The following is a 24219-nucleotide window of genomic DNA, read 5'->3' on the forward strand; positions in this document are numbered from 1 at the left end:
TCAAGAGGTGGAATGGAAAATTAAACAAATGAAACAAAGATCTTTTGAATCTGCTAATAAATGTGGAAAATTGTTGGCTTGGCAGTTGAAAAAGAGACAAAAACTTAACACAGTTACAAATCTAGAGATTGAAGGGAGAATGGTTCAGAAACCCGACGAAATTAGAAAGTCCTTCCAGAGATATTTCAAAGAACTTTATTCTCAAAGGCCACAAAAAAGCTCAGAGGTGGACCAATTTGTTATAACTAATGGATTACAAAAAATACCCCAGGAAATGAGAGCAATCCTGAACTGTAATATTACAACCCAAGAAATTGAATGCGCCATTCAGAACCTTCAACTGGGCAAATCTCCGGGACCTGATGGGCTTACTTCCAAATATTATAAGGTACTGAAGGACTCATTGATACAACCATTGCTGGAAGTTTGCAACCAGATTATGGAGGGGAGGAAGGCACCGGAAACGTGGAAAGAAGCTTTCATCACGTTGATCCCAAAACTAGAATCTGAAAAAACTCAACTTAAAAACTACCGTCCTATCTCACTCCTAAATGTGGATTACAAAATTTTTGCAGACATTTTGGCAAGTAGGTTTAAGAAAGTCTTAAATGAAGTGATTCATAAGGACCAAGCAGGCTTTCTCCCTGGTAGGCATTTATTTGACAACACAAGAAACATCATTGATATTTTGGAGTTTTTACAGATTAATTCAAACACAAGAGCGGTGTTGATTTTTATTGATGCGGAGAAGGCCTTTGACAACATTTCTTGGCTGTTTATGAAGAAAAATTTGGAAAGGATGGGAGTAGGGCGGGGGTTTGAAAATGGAATAGAAGCAATTTATTCAGAACAAAAAGCTAAATTGATAGTAAACAACGTGGTGACAGAGGAGTTCAAAATTGAAAAAGGGACACGACAGGGGTGCCCTCTATCTCCTCTGTTGTTTATTTCAGTCCTGGAGGTGCTATTGAACATGATTAGAAATGACCGGTTGACACAGGGAATTGTGGTCGGAGAGAAACAATATAAACTGAAAGCTTTTGCAGATGACTTGGTATTAACATTACAGGAGCCAGCCTCTAGTACTAAAAGAGCGTTAGAATTAATTTCTGACTTTGGTCGGGTGGCGGGATTCAAGCTGAATAAACAAAAAACTAAAGTTTTAGCAAAAAACTTGACAACTACTGAAATAGAGGAGTTCAGAGAAGAAACAGAACTAAATGTGGTTAAAAAAGTAAAGTACCTAGGGGTGCATTTGACCTCCAAAAATTTGAATTTATTTAAGGACAACTATGAGAAATGTTGGTCAGAGATCAAAAGAGATCTGGAAACATGGTCAAGATTAAAACTTTCCTTGCTGGGCAGAATAGCTGCTATAAAGATGAATGTATTGCCGAAAATGTTATTTTTGTTTCAGGCCCTCCAGATCGTGGATAAGGTGGAATGTTTTGGAAAATGGCAGAGGGATTTATCTAAATTTGTCTGGCAGGGCAAAAAGCCCCGAATAAAGTTTAAAATACTAACAGATGCGAAAGAAAGAGGGGGGTTTGCCCTGCCGGACTTGAGGTTATATTATGAAGCTGCAGCCCTCTGCTGGTTGAAGGATTGGATTTTATTGGAGAACACCGATGTCCTTGACCTGGAGGGATTTGATAATGCTTTTGGGTGGCATGCATATTTGTGGTATGACAAGGTTAAAGTTCATAAATTGTTCAAAAACCATATTGTCAGAAGGGCAATTTTCATGGTCTGGTCAAAATATAAAGACTTATTGGAGAGTAAAACTCCGAGGTGGCTCTCACCGATGGAGGCCAAAGCACGTAAAAGACTCAATATGGAGGCCCACTGGCCTAAATATTGGGAAATAATTGAAAAAATTGGAGATAAATGGAGGTTACAGAGTATGGAAAAGTTAAAAAACAAGGTGCGAGATTGGTTGCATTATGCTCAAATCCAGGAAGTTTTTAAAGCAGACAAAAAAGTGGGTTTTCAGGAGGAAAAATCGAAACTAGAAACAGAGTTGCTTGAGCCAAAATCTAAGCTAATTTCGAGAATGTATAACTTGCTGCTTAAATGGAACACACAGGATGAGATTGTCAAATCCTCTATGATAAAGTGGGCACAGGACTTGGGGCATAACATTATGTTTGAAGACTGGGAAAGGTTATGGAACACCGGAATGAAATTCACGGCATGTACTGCCTTGAAGGAAAACATTATGAAAATGATATACCGGTGGTACATGACCCCAGTCAAGCTTGCAAAGATATATCACCTGTCCGATAATAAATGTTGGAAATGTAAGGAAGAGGAAGGGACATTTCTACACCTCTGGTGGACCTGCCCGAAAGTGAAGGCCTTCTGGGAAATGATACACAATGAACTAAAAAAGGTGCTGAGATTCACCTTACCTAAGAAACCGGAGGCCTTCCTTCTGGGCATGGTAGACCAGAGGATGGTCAAGAAAGATAGAACTTTCTTTATGTACGCTACTACAGCAGCGAGGATTTTGTTGGCAAAGCACTGGAAGACACAAAATCTACCCACATTGGAAGAATGGCAGACGCAGCTGATGGACTATATGGAGTTGGCTGAAATGACTGGCAGAATTCGAGACTCGGGAGAAGAAGAAACGGAGGAAGTTTGGGAAAATTTTAAGGACTATTTGAAAAAGCATTATAAGTTGTATGAATGTTAAAAAATGCTCCTTTCTAGGAAGGTATAGCTTCAGTATCGGCAAATTTCTGGATTGATAAATAAGACACTATAAGACAGAAGTGAGGTAATGAAATATTTTTATTGTGTGGAAATTAAAAATTAATGCAATTGTACTGAAATGTTTACATCAGATAACACGATAAAATGGAAGACATATTGTTATGTATAAAATAAGTTAACAAATTGCTGAGGTTTTGGTTACACAGGGAATGCAGTGCTCGGGAGATGGGGGGAGTCCATTGGATCTATGGAAGTATGTATTTGAAAGTGGAAATTTGTTTATTAAAAACCTAATAAAATATTTATAAAAAAAAAAAAAAATGAAAACCATGATCAGTCCAACGAAATTGCTATTGCAGAATCATCGCTTTGACACTGGTGATCTTTGCTTCTTCCAGTACACTGGCATCAGTTCGCCTGTCTTCCCAAGTGATGTGTAAAATTTTATGGTGCATGTACCACCCTGGTGAGACAGTGCGCAGGCAGGGAGGGTCTCAGCCGGCACACCAAATGGACACAGAACTGATCTGCACCTCCATGGATGGCTGTGGGTCCAAAATGACCCCCAGGCTGCACACCTGGTCCTTCAGGGCCACAGTTACCCCTTTCAAGAGCACCATTCTTCTATCACCATGGAGGCAATTAGTTAAATTATTATGCAGTCTCTTCTTCCTCTTTGGCAATCACTCATAGCCGAGTAAGTCTAAACTTGGTCCTGTTATTAGCAAAAACTGCTCCCTTTCCCTTATGGGGTATTCTGGAGCCCTTATAGAGTCCTTAAGTGGGTTCCCCATCAGTAGGAGAAAACAGAGGCCAACCAGAGAATATTGAGAAGCAAAGCAGCTACTAAGCCTGATCTTTATTAAACTGTTGCAACAGGGTCTCCACTCACCTCACGCAGGAGGGAGGAGGAACCCAGAACAATGGTGCTGAAGCCCCTATATAGACTTTTGAAATTGCCCACCCTGTAGCCCAAGACCACCCCCCATTACATCATACATACATCACAGAAGGAGGCGGTCTGCAGCAGAAATCCTGCCTGCCGGGATACCTGATAGCGGTCACTGATTGCATTTCCTGGGCAGCCTGGTCATTCTTTTTTTAGCTCCTGAGTCCAGGTCACAGATTCACCCTATTCATGCACAAATACGCCTTTAAGACAGGATTTGCAAGTGGAAAAGACAATGGGAAGGCTTTCCCCATTTGCCTCCCTTCCTGCAGAGGAAAATTTCGGAGAGTCAGAATGGCTTCAGGATCACTCCCCCATACTATTTCAGACACATGGTTCATATATTTAGATATGTGTGCATTTATAATACAGTGGTACCTCAGGTTAAGTACTTAATTCGTTCCGGAGTTCTGTTCTTAACCTGAAACTGTTCTTAACCTGAAGCACCACTTTAGCTAATGGGGCCTCCTGCTGCCGCCGCGCCGCCGGAGCACGCTTCGTTTATTTCTGTTCTCAACCTGAAGCAAAGTTCTTAACCTGAAGCACTATTTCTGGATTAGCGGAGTGTGTAACCTGAAGTGTATGTAACCTGAAGCGTATGTAACCCGAGGTACCACCGTAATAATAATAATAATTTTTTTCTTTATACCCCGCCCTTCCCGGTTCAAAAACCGGGCTCAGGGCAGCTAAGAACAAATTTAAAGCACTTAATTATAAAAGCAGCGTAAAATACAGTATAAAAACATGAAGAACAATAAAAATCAAAAATCAATTTAGGGAAAATTTATGAATGTTTCTTCTATATTTGAGACCTTGAAATTCTTCTAACGCTTTCACCTTTCAGACATCAACGAGTGTGCCGATCCAGTGAACTGTATCAATGGGCTTTGTGTCAACACACCTGGGAGCTACCTGTGCAATTGCCCCCAAGACTTTGAGCTCAATCCCACAGGTGTGGGCTGCGTGGGTAAGTCTGACCCCTGACATTCGGAGCCTCTCCTCTTCCAGGTTTCGCCCGGCAACCAGATAGCGCCATTTCCGTTGGGGTTTGGGTCACTGTTGGCAAATAAGTCCGCTCAACGGTATAATATTTTTTTGGTGTGAAATATTTTAATTTGTTTTCATTATTACAAATTTACATCCAAACAGCTGGTATAATCGTTTTGTGAGATTCTCTGAATCTCATGGCTTCTCCCCATCCCCTTCATGGGTCCTTAAATCAGAATTTAAAGTTATGTATCAGTAAATTCTCCACAATCTCCATTTTTCCAAATTATCCATAGTCTTTACAAGTGTTTTAAAACCTGCCAAGGAGTCCAGTTCGCTTTGTTGCGTCTTCAGATACTTTGTAAAGGGTTCCCATTCATCTTTAAAGTCACAGTTATCCTTGTCGCGTAGCTTCTATGTCAGTTTTGCCAGTTCTGCATAGTCCATCCATTTTTCTTGCCATGATTCTTTAGTTGGGGTTTCTTCAGTCTTCCATCCTTGTGCTATTAAAACTCTCGCGGCCGTTGCCGCATACATGAAGATGTTTTTCAGCTTTTTTGGCAGATCTTTCCCTACAATCCCTAATAAAAATGCTTCAGGTTTTTTTAACGAATGTCAAATGGAACATTTTCTTCAATTCATTGTAAATCATTTCCCAAATTTTTTTTAATTACCTTACAATCCCACCATCGATCCTTGACTTTTAAGGTATTCCCTTTAGTCTTAATTTCCTCTTCATCCTTCACATTCCAGATACTCGCGTCGGGAACTGCTTCCTGGACACGCAAGATCGGGGCGACGGCGGCATCTCTTGCAGCGCTGAGATCGGCGTAGGGGTCACCAGGGCTTCGTGTTGCTGTTCCCTCGGCCGGGCCTGGGGGAATCCTTGCGAGCTCTGCCCGCCAGCCAACACAAGTGAGCAGAGTCCATCTATGTTGTATTGTTTTAATGAAAGGGTGACGCTGTGGGTTAAACCACAGAGCCTAGGGCTTGCTGATCAGAAGGTCGGCGGTTCGAATCCCCGTGACAGGGTGAGCTCCCGTTGCTCGGTCCCTGCTCCTGCCAACCTGGCAGTTCGAAAGCACGTCAAAGTGCAAGTAGATAAATAGGTACCACTCTGGTGGGAAGGTAAACGGCGTTTCCATGCGCTGCTCTGGTTTGCCAGAAGCGGCTTAGTCCTGCTGGCCACATGACCCAGAAGCTGTACGCTGGCTCCCTCGGCCAGTAAAGCGAGATGAGCGCCGCAACCCCAGAGTCCGCGACGACTGGACCTAATGGTCAGGGGTCCCTCTACCCTTTATCTTTAAACCACTTTGAGATTTTTCCCATTAAACTATAAAGTGGTATAGAAATAATAATAATAATAATAAATGTCACTTGTGCAACTTGGGGGAAAAGGTGGCATACAAATCAATATGCAAGAAAGTGGAGCAAGCCCTCTCTGCTTTCCAGAATCAAATCTCAGTAATGTGCATTTTCCTCTACAGCGGAATACAAGACTCTCTGTCCCGGCGGCGAAGGATTCCGTCCAAACCCCATAACAGTCATTCTGGAAGGTAAATACAGCCAAGCTCCTTGCTCGCGGCTGGGTTATTCTTCTGGGTTCAAATCCCCGCGACGGAGTGAGCTCCCGTTGCTCGGTCCCAGCTCCTGCCAACCTAGCAGTTCCAAAGCACATCAAAGTGCAAGTAGATAAATAGGTACCGCTCCGGCGGGAAGGTAAATGGTGTTTCTGTGCGCTCTGGTTTCCGTCACAGTGTCCCGTTGCGCCAGAAGCGGTTTAGACCTGCTGGCCACATGACCCAGAAAGCTGTCTGCGTACAAACGCCGGCTCCCTCGGCCTGAAAGTGAGATGAACGCAACAACCCCATAGTCGCCTTTGACTGGACTTAACCATCCAGGGGTCCTTTACCTTTACCTTTTACCAGTGTACAGTGGTACCTCGGGTTAAGAACTTAATTCATTCTGGAGGTCCGTTCTTAACCTGAAACTCTTCTTAACACTTCTTATTTTAAATTGTAAAACAGAAAATTTAGGGATGCGGGTGGCGCTGTGGGTTAAACCACAGAGCCCTAGAACCTGCCGATCAGAAGGTTGGTGGTTCGATTCCCCACGACGGGGTGAGCTCCCGTTGCTCAGTCCCTTCTCCTGCCGACCTAGCAGTTCAAAAGCACGTCAAAAGTGCAAGTAGATAGATAGGTACCACTCCGGCGGGAAGGTAAACGGCATTTCTGTGCGCTGCTCTTCTTTCACCAGAAGCGGCTTAGTCATGCTGGCCACATGACCCAGGAAAACTGTCTGCGGAAATGGACAAACGCCGTCTCCCTCGGCCTTTAAAGCGAGATGAGCGCTGCACCCCCAGAGTCAGTCACAACTGGACTTAAAAAGAAAGTAATAATGGGCGTGGCTGATTTGGGTCCATTCACTTCAATGGGCCTACTCTTCCTCAGTTTTGGCAATGTCCCTGGTTTCTACCCCACCAGTCGCAACAGGCACTAGCCACCACCGGTCTGATGGGTAGCTTAGGGGGCAAAAGATAAGCCACACCTCCGGCACCCTTGCCAGCACTCCCCGCCCTCCGGTTTTGACTGCCAGAGGTAGCTGCCTCACTCTGCCAAACAACAGGGCCGGCCGTAACCATCAACACCCCTTTTCTGTTCCTATTCCTCTCCCGCACAGATATCGACGAATGTCAGGAGCTGCCGGGCCTCTGCCAAGGCGGAAACTGCGTCAACACCTTCGGGAGCTTCCAGTGCGAATGCCCCTTGGGCTACTACCTGAATGAGGACACCCGCATTTGTGAAGGTACATCCACAGAGCAAAGGGTGCTGAAGGAGTGACTGTCGTGGCTGGGCTTGTGGAGAAAACAAATACCATATTTTTCGCTCTGTAAGACGCACCAGACCACAAGACGCACCTAGTTTTTGAAGGAGGAAAACAAGAAAAAAAATATTCTGAATCTCAGAAGCCAGAACAGCAAGAGGGATCGCTGCGCAGTGAAAGCAGCAATCCCTCTTGCTGTTCTGGCTTCTGGGATAGCTGCGCAGCCTGCATTCGCTCCATAAGACGCACACACATTTCCCCTTACTTTTTGGGAGGGAAAAAGTGAGTCTTATAGCGCAAAAAATACAGTAATATTAAAATGTTAAAATGGGAAGCTGAGGTGTTCCCTCAAACTTCAGGGCACATCACTGTCTGTCTGTGGAGAAGCTATTACTACTACTACTAATAATAATAATAATTTATTATTTATACCCCGCCCATCTGGCTGGATTTCCCCAGCCACTCTGGCCGGCTTCCAACAGAATATTAAAATACAATAGTCAACGTTTTAAAGACCACATAAAACGGCATTTGCCTGGCGCCTGCTTCCTATGATCTAGGCAAGTGGTTAAAAAAACTATTTTACGTCCTCTGGTTTTTAATTGGGGCTGGTTTTTCAGAACCGCTGCTGTTACGTGCTGTGTTCTCTGATGAATTTGCATGTTTTACGGCATTTTTTATTTTTTAAAAGGGCAGGGAATTACGTACACATGTGGTGGGGCTGTAAATACGTGGAACTTTTTTTGGCAAAGGGCACTTAAGGAGGTAACAGAAATCACCGGGTTAAAGCTGACCAAAAGTCCAGAGGTAGCCTTATTATCAATTTACGATGGGGTGGAAGGTTCCCGGACTATGAAGGGCTTGCTCACAAATTCCTTGACAGCTGCACGAATTATGATAGCTAGGAAGCGGAAGTGGCAAGCAGAATATAAAACGGAAGAATGGTATAAAGAGGTGTGGGATATAGCTATTAATGATAAATTAACACGTGCCATTAAGGTAAGACGGGGAATACGCAGGAGAAAAGGTTTTGAGGAGATGTGGGAGGCGTTTGTAGAAATTTGTACTGTTAAAACTGAAAGGGGTCAAGCCATCACAAGAGGTGCTGAAATTTTGGGAGGCTGGATAGTTACAATGGAATGGTCTCGGTTGCGGGGTGCACGTTTTTATCCTTATTTATTTATAATAATAATAATAATAATAATAATAATAATAATAATAATAATAATAATAATAATAATTTATTGTTTGTACCCTGCCCATCTGGCTGGGTTTCCCCAGCCACTCTGAGCGGCTTCCACAAAGACCAAAAATACACTAAGATTATTAGGATTATTAAGATTATTATTATTATTATTATTATTATTACTTTGTCAAAATAAAATAATTATAATTATAATAAAAGGGTGTGAGTGCAAAGCTCCGCCAGGTATTGGCAGGTGACAGTCAGATGGAAGGATTTCCCCCCTAAATTGATTTTTGAATTCTGAAATTATTGTTATTCACGTTTTATATTGTATTTCATGCTGGTTTTTTTGTTGCATTGATTAAGTGTTTTATATTTGTTGTTAGCCTCCCTGAACCCGGTTTTTTGAACCGGGAAGGGCAGGGTATAAATGAAATTGTTATTATTATTTCGTATTTTTCGCTCTATAGGGCGCACTTTTCCCCCTCCAAAAATGAAGGGGAAATGTGTGTGCGTCCTATGGAGCGAATGCAGGCTCCTTGGCTTGAGCGATAGCAACGCAAAGCCTCCGAAGCGCAGAGGGAGAGCTCCCTCCGTGCTCTGGAGGCTACGCGTTGCTTTCGCTGAAGCCTGGAGAGCAAGAGGGGTCGGTGCGCACTGACCCCTCTCGCTCTTCAGGCTTCAGGGATAGCCGCCTGAAGCCTCCGGAGCGCAGCAGGAGTTCCTGCTGCGCTCCGGAGGCTTCGGGTTCCTTTTGCTGAAGCCGGGAGAGCAAGACTCTTCCGGCTTCAGCAGAGAGGGAGAGCAGCACAGCGTCCCTTCAGCGAAGCGGGAGGAGAAATGGAAGGGGCTCCTTTTCTCCTGCCGCTTCGCTGAAGGGGCGCTGAGCAGAGAGGGGGAGATTTTTTTTTCTTGTTCTCCCCCTCTAAAACAAGGTGCGTCCTATGGTCGGGTGCGTCCTATAGAGTGAAAAATACCATATTTAAACATTGGGACCCTCCCATTGACTTCCCCCCTCTCACCTCTCTCTCTTTCTTTCTCTCTCTCTCTCCAGACATTGACGAATGCTCGGCTCACATTGGAATCTGCGGTCCGGGGACCTGCTACAACACCCTGGGGAATTATACCTGTGTTTGTCCGCCAGAGTACATGCAAGTCAATGGAGGCAACAACTGCATGGGTACGAAGGAAGGGATTGCCTACCACAGAGGGGAAGGGAGGCGGGTGGCGCTGCAGTCTAAACCCCTGAGCCTCTTGGGCTTCCCGATCGGAAGGTCGACGGTTCGAATCCCTGTGACGGGGTGAGCTCCCGTTGCTCGGTCCCTGCTCCTGCCAACCTAGCAGTTTGAAAGCATGCCAGCGCAAGTAGATAACCAAAAAAGATTCTGAACTTGGGCATGATGGAGAATTTCCATCATGAAGAGCCATCATCATACTGAGAGCCACTATGGTGTAGTGGTTAAGAGCGATAGACTCATAATCTGGTGAACCGGGTTCGCTTCCCGGCTCCTCCGCATGCAGCTGCTGGGTGACCTTGGGCCAGTCACACTTCTCTGAAGTCTCTCAGCCCCACTCACCTCACAGAGTGTTTGTTGTGGGGCAGGAAGGGAAAGGAGAATGTTAGCCGCTTTGAGACTCCTTCGGGTAGTGATAAAGCGGGATATCAAATCCAAACTCTTCTTCCTCTTCTTCTTCCGCCTCTCCAGATATGAGGAAAAGCCTTTGCTACCGGAACTACAACGACACCTGCGAGAACGAGCTGTCTTTCAACATGACGAAGAAGATGTGTTGCTGTTCGTACAACATCGGGAAGGCCTGGAATAAGCCCTGCGAGCCCTGCCCCACCCCAGCCAGCTGTAAGCCCGCAGCCCCACACGACATGTTCTCGAAAACCACGCACTGAGTTTTCCGTGGCTCCCCCAAAATCTCCTGTAACGTGTTGCTTAGAGTTACCAGTCATCTCTCACACCTAGCACTGCAAGAAGTAACTTTGTCCTTGCAGCTAGTCACAGCGGGGAGACATGGATAATCCATTGGGGGACAGGGGGCGGGCGGGTGTGGAGGACTCCCTGGTCCTGAATGGGGTAACTGTGTCCCTGAAGGACCAGGTGTGCAGCCTGGGAGTCATTCTGGACTCACAGCTGTCCATGGAGGCACAGGTCAAATCTGTGTGCAGGGTGGCTGTCTACCAGCTCTACCTGGTACGCAGGATGAGACCCTCCCTGCCCACAGACTGTCTCGCCAGAGAGGTGCATGCTCTAGTTATCTCCCGCTTGGACTACTGCAATTCGCTCTACGTGGGGCTGCCTTTGAAGGTGACCTGGAAACTGCAATTAATCCAGACTGGTGGCAGCTAGACTGGTGCCTGGGAGTGGCCATATAACATCGGTCCTGAGAGATCTGCATTGGCTCCCAGTACGTTTCCGAGCACAATTCAAAGTGTTGGTGCTGACCTTTAAAGCCCTAAACCGCCTTGGTCCTGTATACCTGAAGGAGCGTCTCCATCCCCATTGTTCAGCCACTGAGATTCAGCACCGAGGGCCTTCTGGCAGTTCCCTCATTGCGAGAAGCCAAGTTACAGGGAACCAGGTAGAGGGCCTTCTCAGTAGTGGCGCCTGCCCTGTGGTGCCGCGTTCTGGATTAGTTGTAGTTTCCGCAGGCAGATAGGGTCTCAGCCTACATACCAGATGGAGCTGGTAAACAGCTGCCCTGGACACAGATTTGACCTGCGCCTCCATGGACAGCTGTGAGTCCAAAACGACTCCCAGGCTGCGCACCTGGTCCTTCAGAGGCACAGTTACCCCATTCAGGACCAGGGAATCCTCCACACCTGCCCGCCCCCTGTCCCCCCAAAACAGTCCTTCTGTCTTGTCAGGATTCAACCTCAATCTGTTAGCTGCCATCCATCCTCCCACCGCCTCCAGACACTCACACAGGACCTTCACCACCTTCACGGTTTCTGATTTGAAAGAGAGGTAGAGCTGGGTATCATCCGCTTACTGATGAACACCCAGCCCAAACCCCCTGATGATCTCTCCCAGCGGCTGCATGTAAATGTTGAAAAGCATGGGGGAGAGGACAGAACCCTGAGGCACCCCACAAGTGAGAGCCCAGGGGTCTGAACACTCACCCCCCCACCACCATTTTCTGAACACAGCCCAGGAGGAAGGAGCGGAACCACTGTATGACAGTGGCTGTAATGTAATGAGGTGTATCAGCAAATCTTTCTTTACTGTTTCCTCTTGTAGCTGAATACCAGATCCTATGTGGCAATCAGGCCCCTGGATTCATCATTGATATTCACACTGGGAAACCGATTGGTAAGTCAACCTCAAACCCCAGTCTCCTCTGTTCATATCTTCCGCTGGTAACATTCCCCTTTGGGCTTTTCAAGGTGTGACTCTTGTCTCTTTGCCAAAACTGAGCTAGTAGGAAAAGGAGATCTTGCGTCATCGACTCTCGAAAAGTGTGCTTTTGCAGGGGGGAAAGTCAAAGGCAATATTTTTTTTTCCAAATAATATTTATTATTTTCAGTAAATAAGCATAATACAAAAGAATTAACAGTAACGAAAACAAACAAAAGATAAAACAGAAAAAAGATAGGAAAAAGGGAAAAAATAAAAACATACAATACAGCATAATGCCACTTAATTAATTACAATTAAGTACCGTCCATCTTCCTAAACATAGCATTTGACTTCCTCTTCCGTCTGAATTTCTTAATAATTATCTGTAGCAGTTTCCAATATCAATATTTCAGAAAACCAAATCACAGTCATAATCCTATTGCATCACTTTCCTAACCTTGCATTTTCTTATTTATAAATTTAATCCCAATTTAATCCTAGGCCTAATTGATTCTTTCAAGTGGTTACATATCATTAATATTACAATATTTATTCAAATAGTCTTTAAATTTCTTCCAATTTTCTTGATAAGTAAAAGGCAATATCAGGAATTAAAGTCTCAATGAAACATTCCAGGGTATTTGCTCCTGATTCTCAAGAAACCCAGTTTTCCGATTCTCTTTTCTAACTGATGCATAGTATTTCATGGCTGCTGAGTAAACTCTATCCTTATTGGGCTGCCAGTACAATGGCAGAGACTTGACTTGGAAGCTTAAAGCCTGCTACACAGGAGACGGACTGAAGAAAAGGAAATACAGTGGTACCTTGGTTCTCAAACTTAATCCGTTCCAGAAGTCCGTTCCAAAACCAAAGCGTTCCAAAACCAAGGCGTGCTTTCCCATAGGAAGCAATGCAAAATGGATTAATCCGTTCCAGACTTTTAAAAACAACCCCTAAAACGGCAATTGAACATGAATTTTGCTATCTAACGAGACCATTGATCCATAAAATGAAAGCAACAATCAGTGTACTGTACTACAAAATAAATGAGACAGTATTGTAGACGGTGAAAATTAATTTTTTTTTTTCTTAACTGCATTGTTGATTGTCATTGTTTGGATTTTATCCATTTTATCCATTTCCACAGTCACACAATCAATCAATCAATCAATCAATCAGTAGCTGAACTGGGTTCCACACAGTCATGAAAACAAATTAACCCAAAACGCCACAAAAACGTACAATAAATAGCAAAAACAAAAGCGCCAAACTTAATCCGTTCTGGAGGTCCATTTGACTTCCGAAATGTTCGAAAACCAAGGCACAGCTTTTGATTTGCGCAGGCGCCCCAGAAACAATAGCCGACAGCCGCATCGGACCTTCAGCTTCTGAAAAACGTTTGAAAACCAGAACACTTACTTCCGGGTTTTCGGCGTTTGGGTCCCCAGGCATTTGAGAACCAAGGTACCACTGTATGAATTTTCTCTGCCCTGCAGCCTGACCAGTTGTGACTAGCTGGAGTCAAAGATCTAAAAAAAAAAAAGGTGTAAGTTCGCACCCGCTGACCAGCTTCTGTCATCATCAATCTTTATTACGGTCCAGAGACCCAACAAATCGTTACAAAGCAATACACAATCCATACAGCCTACCTCCAGGTTAAACAAGCATTTTTTTCAGAATATAGGGCTCATTTGTTCTTGCAACCACCGATAAAAACTTTGCCACTGCTAATGTTCTAACGTTTGTCCGGTCTTCCAATAGGAACCTGACATAGTGAGCCTCTAATTTTCCTGGGAAAGGTACCAGCAAGTGTAGTATCAGTTCAGCCCTGGCTTGCTCGTATTTTGCACAGTGCAACAAAATATGATTTATGGAATCGATGTCTTGAGCACACGAGCAAAATCTGTCCTGGTAGGGAACTCCTCTCAACCTGCCAGCCAACACTGCAGAAGGAAAGACGTTTAGTCTGGCTTTGGTGAAAAGCCTTCGATAGTTTGGTACTGTCAGGTTTTTAATGTAAGAGACCAGCTTCTGTTTTGATTTGAAATGTTTGTTTAGGGCTTCTCAGAAGTACGTAAAGGCAAGAAATGGCAGGAGGGGGTGAGCGCTGGGGAAAAAAGCACTGTCTTATTTCTTCTTCTTTTTTTAAAATAATATTTAATTAAAGTTTTAAAGGTTACAAAAAGAAAAAGTAAAAACACCATATTAAACAAAAACAAAACAACACATCACAATAAGGGGGGGGGAAAGAAAGAAAAAGAAAAAAAGAAAACAGAAAAATAAAATCCATTAAAAAACACAGCAAATCTTCCCATAACTTATCTTTCATTTGCTTGTTTCCTTGACCTCCTCACACCTCCCTTTTTTGTATTCTAGTTCGGTTAACTATTTCAGCAAATCCGTTCCATCTTTTCCAATTTTTGCCTGTAATTTATCTTAATATAATGTAACATTACTTTCCCTCCTTTCACCAATTAACAGTCTGTTTTTCCCAATCCTTTATAACATTTCTGCTAAAACCACATAACTTCATTCCAACATCCTTCTAACATTCATTAATTTTACAATGTTTCTGTAAATAGTCTTTAAATTTCTTCCAATCTTCCTCCACCGACTCTTCTCCTTGGTCTCGGATTCTGCCAGTCATTTCCGCCAGTTCCATGTAGTCCATCACCTTCATCTGCCATTCTTCCCGGGTGGGTAGATCTTGTGTCTTCCAGTACTTTGCGATAAGTATTCTTGCTGCTGTTGTAGCATACATAAAGAAAATTCTATCCTTCTTTGGCACCAATTGGCCGACCATGCCCAGGAGAAAGGCCTCTGGTTTCTTCAGTAAGGTATATTTAAATACCTTCTTCATTTCATTATAGATCTCCCAGAAAGTCTTAATCCTTGGGCATGTCCACCAAAGGTGAAAGAATGTACCTTCAGTCTCTTTGCATTTCCAACATTTATTATCGGGCAAATGGTAAATTTTTGTGAGCACTGTCTTATTTCTTGCAGATATTGATGAATGCAGCGAGATCCCCGCCATCTGCACCAATGGAGTCTGCATCAATCAGATTGGCAGTTTCCGTTGCGAGTGCCCCATCGGTTTCAGCTACAACAACATCCTGCTCATCTGCGAAGGTAGGGGCTGTGGTTCGCGGGGAATGAGACCTCAGCGGCTGGGTAGATAGATAATTTATTACGGTCGGAGACCAGCTTATAAAACAACACTTGAGGGTACAGTTCCAGAAGGAAAACAGACAATTAAAACAACGTACAACTGTAAATTTAAAATTTATAAATGTGATGAGCGTATAGACACTTAAAACTTTGAGATAAACTACGGCAGAGAGCTGAACCCCTGGAACCGAGTTTGGGGGTTTTCTTAACATGTTAGAGGTTTTTCGGTCTGGTGTCAGACAACAGGACCACGACACCACGAGACGCGTGTAAAACACTCAAACAAAGGTTTTATTAAAGGTAAAAGGACCCTTAACCATTAGGTCCAGTCGTGACCGACTCTGGGGTTGCGGCGCTCATCTCGCTTTATTGGCCGAGGGAGCCGGCGTACAGCTTCCGGGTCATGTGGCCAGAAGGACTAAGCCGCTTCTGGCAAACCACAGCAGCGCACGGAAACACCGTTTACCTTCCCGCCGGAGTGGTACCTATTTATCTACTTGCACTTTGACGTGCTTTTGAACTGCTAGGTTGGTAGGAGCAGGGACTGAGCAATGGGAGTTCACCTCTTCGCGGGGATTCGAACCACCGACCTTCTGATCGGCAAGTCCTAGGCTCTGTGGTTTAACCCACAGCGCCACCTGCGTCCCTAAGGTTTTATTACAGCTATACAAAAGCAACAAACACAAAGCATGTGGGTATTCTCTCTCTGCAGGCAAATTCAAACTGCAACTTATCCTTTTGTAGTCATCGCCAGCCTAGAAAACCACTCCCGCAACTCGCAGAAACAGTTCTTAAAGTTACAATCATATTTTCTGGGTTTTTTGCAAAATGACTCCTAACACCCCGAGCCGTCAGGGGAAGGCGGAGAGCTGCACCGCTTTGCCGGCAGCCTTACCCCCTTCTTTTTGACAGCTCGGGGGAAGGCTTGGGAGTCACAGACAGGCAGCGCACTGTTGCCCCCTGCGCTTCCGGGCTGCTGTAGGAGGGCGGGACGCGGCTTTCTTTGACAGAGGGAGGGAGGAAGAGGGAGAAGGCGAGATCTTCATCGGATTGCTGCCTGCGCAGCTTTCTTTGATGTGGGGTGGAGGGAGGGAAGGGGAATTTCAATGTGGGAGGGGTTGACAAAAATTATTTCCACGCCGGGTACCACCTAACCTTGCTACGCCACTGTGTATGCGATTGGCGGGGTGCTAGCGCCCCAGTTTGCGGGGTGGGGGACAGAGGTGTCAGAAAGGGCTGCTTGGAACATGAAGGCACTGTCACTGCGCATGTGCTGGTGAGCGCATTGCCTGGGAGAGCCCATGCCCCAGACAAGTGGGGTGAATCATGTGTTGCTTCCGATCCCCTGCAGACATCGACGAGTGCAGCAGCGGCGAGAACCTCTGCCAGAGAAACGCTGATTGCCTCAACAGCCCGGGAAGTTACCGGTGTGAATGCTCTTCTGGTTACAAGCTGTCGCCCAGCGGAGCCTGCGTGGGTAAGTTGGGAGGTACTCCTTTGCACCCCGGACCCGGGAGTGGGGGGCTTCATTTGCGGTCGTCGAACAGCCACCTTCCCTTTAACTCCAGGCCTGTGAGATCTCCCTGGAAGGAAAGAAAAGGAGCCAGAGGGAAGCCTTCCAGAGGCTGGACTGAGGAGGAATCCTCCTGTACTCCCCAGAGAAGTTGGAGACAGTATAGATTTAGAACAGTGGTTTGCAGAAGGGCACAGTTCAGAGGCTGCAGAGGGGGAAAGCTGGGAAATATTGGGAGAGCAGCAAGAAGAAGAAGATGCACCAGGGGAAAGATAGTTAACAGATTCAGTGTCTCTTGGAAGCATTCCTGATGCCTGCCAGCCTCTCCCAGGACCCAGCGTGCCTTGAGAGTAGGAGAACAGAAAGCTCAGAGGCAGAAAGCACAGATCAGCCAACGCAGGGATGACGTAGAATAGGAGGGAGGGAGGGGATGGGACATTACTCATAGCAACGCCATTGTCTAAGAGAGACTGCATTCCTTCGTCTCTCTGTGTGACTATTGAATAAGCTACATGGTAAGAACTCTTCTCGCTTATCTGTTTCTTGGCATCCCACAGTGAGAGGGATAGGATTCCCTGAAGCCTTGACACAACCTCTTGATCCCCTTACACACACACACACGTGGATCTAGCCCATGTTGTTGTTTAATAATAATAATAATAATAATAATAATAATAATAATAATAATAATAATATCTTTATTGTCATTGCCCCCTCTCGGGGACAACGAAATTACTGTTTAGTCGTTTAGTCGTGTCCGCCTCTTGGTGACCCCCTGGACCAGAGCACGCCAGGCCCTCCTGTCTTCCACTGCCTCCCGCAGTTTGGTCAAACTCATGCTGGTAGCTTCGAGAACACTGTCCCACCATCTGGTCCTCCGTCGTCCCCTTCTCCTTGTGCCCTCCATCTTTCCCAACATCAGGGTCTTTTCCAGGGAGTCTTCTCTTCTCATGAGGTGGCCAAAGTCTTGGAGCCTCAGCTTCAGGATCTGTCCTTCCAGTGAGCACTCAGGGCTGATTTCCTTCAGAATGGAGAGGTTGGATCTTCTTGCAGTCCATGGGACTCTCAAGAGTCTCCTCCAGCACCAGAATTCAAAAGCATCCATTCTTCAGCAATCAGCCTTCTTGATGGTCCAGCTCTCACTTCCATGCATCACTACTGCTGTTAGGATCGTCCTACACGGGAGTAGGACGATCCTAACAGCAGGTTGCCCTCTGCATTCCAGACAGGTCGTACCTGAGATTCTGGCTTCTCTCGGTCACTCACCTGGGCTGTCTGTTTCCTGCCCTTGTTTCCCCAGGTCGCAACGAGTGCCAGGAGATACCCAACGTCTGTAGCCACGGCGACTGCGTGGACACGGAAGGGAGCTATCTCTGCATCTGCTTTAACGGGTTCAAGGCCACCGGGGACCTGACCATGTGCATGGGTGAGTAGGGATCTTTGGGCAGAAGGAATCCCCTTCTCCCCCTGGCCTGTCTGCATGCTGCCGATTTTGCACTTGAGCAGGGGAACTCACTGCCACATAACGACCACCAGTTTGGATGGCTTTGAAAGAAAACAAAGAAGGCAGATTGGGGGGAAAAATGTTTAAAGAAAAGAAGACTGGCAAAATAAATTATTGAGCTATGCAGGGTAATTATTACCAAAAAAAGGGCAATTGTTTAAAGCATATTTTTTAAGCTTTGTGTACAGATTTTTTTTACATTAGTATAACTTTTAAAAGTCACTTGTAGTAAGATGAAGAAGGTTTTAAAATTGGATTGTTAAGTATATAAGGTTTTATGGACGTGCATAAGCAAGTATATTATAATGGAACCAAGAGGGGGAATGGAGGGAAGTTGATCAAACTTTATGGTTTGATTTGGTTATGGGTTTTTGTTTTTGTTTTTGTATTGCTATTTTTGGGAGATCAATAAATTGTTATCAATTGTATCTCAAGCCATTTGCCCATGTTGCCATGCAACCAGTCCATGCAGAATGTAGGAACCCTATATAGAAACTTGCTATAACATGAAATAGTAGTTTGCATCATATGTTTGCACCTAATAATTATACAGTGGTGCCCCGCAAGACGAATGCCTCGCAAGATGGAAAACTCGCTAGACGAAAGGGTTTTCCGTTTTGGAGGTGCTTTGCAAAACGAATTCCCTATGGGCTTGCTTTGCAAGACTAAAATGTCTTGCGAGTTCCTGCGGGGGGGGTTTCCTCCCCCCCCTTTTTCCCAAGCCGCTAAGCCACTTATCAGCTGATCCACTAAACCGTTAAGCCGCTTATCAGCTGATCCGCTAAGCCGCTTAACAGCTGATCCGCTAAGCTGCTTATCAGCTGATCTGCTAAACCGCTAAGTCACTTAACAGCTGATCCGCTAAGCCGCTAAGCCGCTTATCAGCTGATCCGCTAAACCGCTAAGCCACTTATCAGCTGATCCGCTAAGCCGCTTAACAGCTGATCCGCTAAGCTGCTTATCAGCTGATCTGCTAAACCGCTAAGTCACTTAACAGCTGATCTGCTAAGCCGCTAAGCCGCTTATCAGCTGATCCGCTAAGCCCGCTAAGCCGCTAATAGCGCTAAGCCGCTAAGCTGCTAATGGGCTTGCTTCGCAAGACGAAAAAACCGCAAGACGAAGAGACTCGCGGAACGGATTCTTTTCGTCTTGCGAGGCACCACTGTAAATAGAAGAATGTAGGCACCCTATATATGGAAAGGAGCAAACCAGTGATATTTTAGGGAGCAGGCGAGGCCCATGACTTACATCATCAGACCCTGGACAACACAAAACACTGTTGCTGGATGTAGGTTTTATTTTATTTGTTTTCTATCTGATATTTTGGAAATGTACGTCCAGTTTTTTTCCTTTAAATTTTTTTGGGGCCCCCAATTGAGTGGGGCCCTAAGCTATAGCTTCTTTAGCTTATACGTAAATCCGGCACTGGCTGTATACAATGCAGAGTTAATCGTTCTGGGTTGTCCTTAGGATCTCTTCCGAGGCTCTGAAGTGCATCAATCGACGTCACATCAATCCCCTCTCGCTGTTTTTGCATCCACAGACATAGACGAGTGCGACCGCCAGCCCTGCGGGAACGGGACGTGCAAGAACACCGTCGGCTCCTACAATTGCCTCTGCTTCCCTGGGTTTGAGCTAACCCACAACAACGACTGCATGGGTAAGAGCAAGGGCAGGACCTGAGGACCACGTGTGGCCCTCCAAGCCTTCTCGCCTGGCCCTCGGGACTCTCCACAGGCCACACCCCCTTCCCTAAGCCACACCCCTCGCTGATCCAGCTTCACATCCTCCTCGGGCGTTTTCTCCTGGAATAGAGTCGCAGAATCGTAGGCCTGTAGAGTTATAGACTCATTGAATTGTAGAGTTCAATTCAGCTGCAGCAAAACATAAAAGAACGCAACAAAACCTCAGGCATTAAGAGCTTCCCTATACAGATATCTTTGGAAAGTTGTATAGTTCTTTATCTGCTTGACATCTGGTGGGAGGGCATTCCACAGGGAGGGGGCCACCACCGAGAAGGCCCTTTGCCTGGTTCCCTGTAACCTTACTTCTCGCAGTTAGGTCCACCAGAAGGCCCTTGGAGCTGGACCTCAGTGTCCGGGCTGGACGATGGGAGTGGAGACACTCCTTCAGGTATACAGGGCCATTTAGGGCTTTCAAGGTCAGCACCAACACTTTGAATTGGGCTCGGAAACGTCCTGGGAGCCAGCATAGATACCAGTGTTACATGGTCCCAGCGGCCACTCCAAGTCACCAGTTTATCAGCTGCAATCGGGATTAACTGGAGTTTCCAAGTCACCTTCAAAGGCAGCACTTGAAATCACGTCAGTGCAAGTAGATAAGTAGGTACCACTGTGGCGGGAAGGTAAATGGCGTTTCCGTGCGCTCTGGTTTCCGTCACGGTGTCCCGTTGCACCAGAAGCAGTTTAGTCCTGCTGGCCGCATGACCCGGAAAGCTGTCTGAGGACAAACGCCAGCTCCCTTGGCCTGAAAGCGAGATGAGCACCGCAACCCCATAGTCAGACTGGACTTGACTGTCCAGGGGTCCTTTACCTTTGATGATGATGATAACAACTAGGAGTAGCCACCTGAGAAACAGTTTCTATCCAAATGATAGATTTTGGTTTTAAACACAGTGTAAGGTAGTCCCTGTGGAAGTATATTGTATTCAATTATGGGGTATCAGAGTTTTTAGGGGGTTAACCAGGCTGGGATAGCAGGCTTGTTGGTTTTTGAATGTCTGATGTAGTTTTTTCAATTTCGTTGTTCTGTATGGGACAATGACAATAATAATAATAATAATAATAATAATAATAATAATAATAATAATATCCTGCCCATCTGACTTTCTCCCAACCACTCTGGGTGGCTTCCAATATCTATATAAACATAATAAAACATGACACATTAAAAAGCTTCCCCATTCAGGGCTGCCTTCCAATGTTTTCTAAAGCGAATGAATCAAGGCTAATGCGATTCCAAACTCCCAGAATGCCTCTGGATAGAGGATGCAGAGATTTGTGTAGAAACCAGTAGGTTTTTCCATCGATCCCTTCCACCTTTGCCTCTGGCCTCACCCGCCCCAGCTCACGGCCCTCAGGAGGATATGTCAGCCCTTGGGTTGCGAACCATAGCTGTCAACCGTCCCTTATTTGGCGGGAAAATCCCTTATCCCAGCGCTGTGTCCCACTGCTGATACTTATTGATGATGTCGCTTAAATTTCCCGGGTTTCAAAGGAAGCAGCTCCTCTCCCTCCCTCACTGCCGGCCAGGGAGGAGGGATGCTCCAACTGTGTTGCTTGGCTGCATTGCTCACCCAATAAGGAGTCTAAGAACGACTGGGGGGTGGAGCTTGCATGCCTTGTGCCAATCAAATCGGCCGCGTTGCCTGGGGACTCGCCTTTGCTCAGCGCTTCCCAGCGGAGAGGTGACGGTGGTTTTCCTTGCTGCATCCCCTTTGCCGGGTTGCTGCGCTGTGGGAACCACCGCTTGAGGCTTCGTTTGGCTGCTGGCTGGGCTTTCTGCCTTTGGCTCGGAGGGGCTCAGAAATCGAACATACCTGTGCTGGGAAAATCCCTTATTTTGGCTGCTGATCCCTTATTTTCGAGGCTGCTGGTCCCTTATTTTCAAATCTGTGACAGCTATGTTGCGAACTGCTCTATATTCCTGCAGTTGGAAGTGGCTCGGCCATCTTACGGGGACGCTCTTTGCCGGTGCAACTCCACGCTCACGTTCTCTCTCTCCCCCCGCAGACATCGACGAATGCTCCTCTCTGGCGGGGCAGGTGTGTCGGAACGGGCAGTGCATTAACAACATTGGTTCTTTCCGGTGCCTCTGCCAGGAGGGCTACGACCACACGCCGGACGGCAAGAACTGCGTCGGTGGGTGTCTTCCAGATCCTCTCCCTGGAGGCCCCCCAGGAAGGGTGGGGTGGTCAAGCAGGGTGGGACGTCCCCAGAGGGAATCCATCCCACCAACCAGCAACAAACAGGAAGTCTCTTCATGGAAGAGGGCAGGGCGGCTTCTTCGCTTCCAAACTCTCAAACGAGGCATAGGGTCACAACAATGAGAAACCGAGCCTTTAGTGTCATTGATTCAGAATATTCATTTTCTTGTTTTCTGCCTCTAAAAACTAGGTGCGTCTTATAGAGCAAAAATATACTGCAGTGTCTTTTAAAAATATATCAGAGCGGTTTACAGCAATAAAATATAACAGTACAATAAAAAAAAAAGGTCAAAAGTAGACACCGTCGTTGAGAGATACATTCTTAAGGGCCTAGATCGCAGAAGAGTTTCCAGCAGGAGTTTAAAAGCTGGCAGAAAAGGCGCCTGCTGAATTTATAGTGGCAGGGAGTTCCGCAGGACTGGGCCAATGACACGATAGGCTCGATTTCTCATCGTTGTCCAATGAACTCAGGGAATGACCCAAGGGTGTTCCTGCATCTCAGCAAACAAACTGGGATATAAGGGATCAGGCTATTCGTTGATGTACCCTAGCCCTAAGTGTCCAGGGCTTCCTAAACAAATTTCAAGGGCTTTTAATCTGACCAGCTGTCGTGGAGGCAGAGGTGGGGTTGGAGGCACCAGCCGGGGAACCCCCAAGGAAACCCCCAGGGGAAGAAGGCTGAGGGCCCGGGGACTGGTGGCAGGACAACGACGAGTAGTCAGAGGGAGAAGGAGGAACAGATTAGGAGGAACAGGTGTCGGAAGCAGATGTGGGAACAGAGTTTAGTGAGAAGTCTAGAATCAGAGGGACGCGGGTGGCGCTGTGGGTTAGCTAAAGTGGTGCTTCAGGTTAAGAACAGTTTCAGGTTAAGAACAGACCTCCGGAACGAATTAAGTACTTAACCCAAGGTACCACTGTAAGTGGGACGCGGGTGGCGCTGTGGGTTAAACCACAGAGCCTAGGACTTGCCGATCAGAAGGTCAGCGGTTCGAATCCCCGCAATGACGGGGAGAGCTCCCGTTGCTCAGTCCCTGCTCCTGCCAACCTAGCAGTTTGAAAGCACGTCAAAGTGCAAGTAGATAAATAGGTACCGCTCCGGCAGGAAGGTAAACGGCGTTTCCGTGCGCTGCTCTGGTTCACCAGAAGCGGCTTAGTCCTGCTGGCCACATACCCGGAAGCTGTACGCCGGCTCCCTCGGCCAATAAAGCGAGATGAGCGTCGCAACCCCAGAGTTGGCCATGACTGGACCTAATAGTCAGGGGTCCCTTTACCTTTTAGTAGAATCAGAGGCAGAAGCTGGAGCCCCATTGGGTAACTCTCAACATCTCCCTCTTTCCTTCTTCCTTGCAGACATCAACGAATGTGTCAGCCTTCCCGGGACTTGCTCTCCGGGAACCTGCCAGAACCTCGAAGGCTCCTTCCGTTGCATCTGTCCGCCGGGTTACGAAGTCCAAAACGACAACTGCATCGGTAAGTTTCATTTTTGAAGCTGTCCCAGGAACTCCAGCGGGTGCAGAATGTTGCAGCGAGGCTCCTCACGTGGTCTCTGCATATTCACCCAGTGCTTTTCCAGCTGCACTGGCTCCCGGGAGAGTACAGGGTCAGATTTAAGGTGCTGGTTTTGACCTTTAAAGCCCTTCACGGCCTAGGACCCTCGTACCTACGGGACCACCGCTCCCGGTATGCCCCACGGAGAGCCTCAAGGTCCATAAATAGCAACACCCTAGTGGTCCCAGGCCCTAAGGAAGTTAGATTAGCTTCAAACAGAGCCAGGGCCTTTTCAACTCTGGCCCCGACTTGGTGGAACGCTCTGCCTCATGAGACCAGGGCCCTGCGGGATCTGATTTCTTTCCGCAGGCCTTTGGCTTGGAGCCAATTTGATTCCCTCCCCCTCTTTCTTTTTCCTCCTGCGATGAGGCTCCATCTTAATATTTTAATGTTTCAATATTTTAATGTTGCATTTTAATCTTGTTTTTAAGTTGTATTGATTCAACTTGCTTTTATTATTGCTTGTTAGCCGCCCTGAGCCCAGCCTTGGCTGGGGAGGGCGGGGTATAAATAAAATTTATTATTATTAA

General features: G+C 46.3%; 1 protein-coding gene across 1 annotated transcript in view; it reads left to right on the top strand.

Moving 5' to 3' along the window:
* FBN3 (fibrillin 3) overlaps nt 1-24219 on the top strand; it is a 163860-nt gene that overhangs the window by 112506 nt on the left and 27135 nt on the right. Inside the window, 13 exon segments of the mRNA XM_081895332.1 lie at nt 4512-4634; nt 5408-5569; nt 6142-6210; nt 7334-7459; nt 9718-9843; nt 10370-10519; nt 11912-11983; nt 15014-15139; nt 16530-16655; nt 17992-18117; nt 19739-19855; nt 21948-22076; nt 23492-23611. Of these exon segments, the coding sequence (XP_081751458.1) occupies nt 4512-4634; nt 5408-5569; nt 6142-6210; nt 7334-7459; nt 9718-9843; nt 10370-10519; nt 11912-11983; nt 15014-15139; nt 16530-16655; nt 17992-18117; nt 19739-19855; nt 21948-22076; nt 23492-23611 (1572 nt within the window).

Source organism: Podarcis melisellensis (genome assembly GCF_964234715.1).
Source record: "Podarcis melisellensis genome assembly, chromosome: 18".
In the NCBI taxonomy this organism is placed as follows: Eukaryota; Metazoa; Chordata; class Lepidosauria; order Squamata; family Lacertidae; genus Podarcis; species Podarcis melisellensis.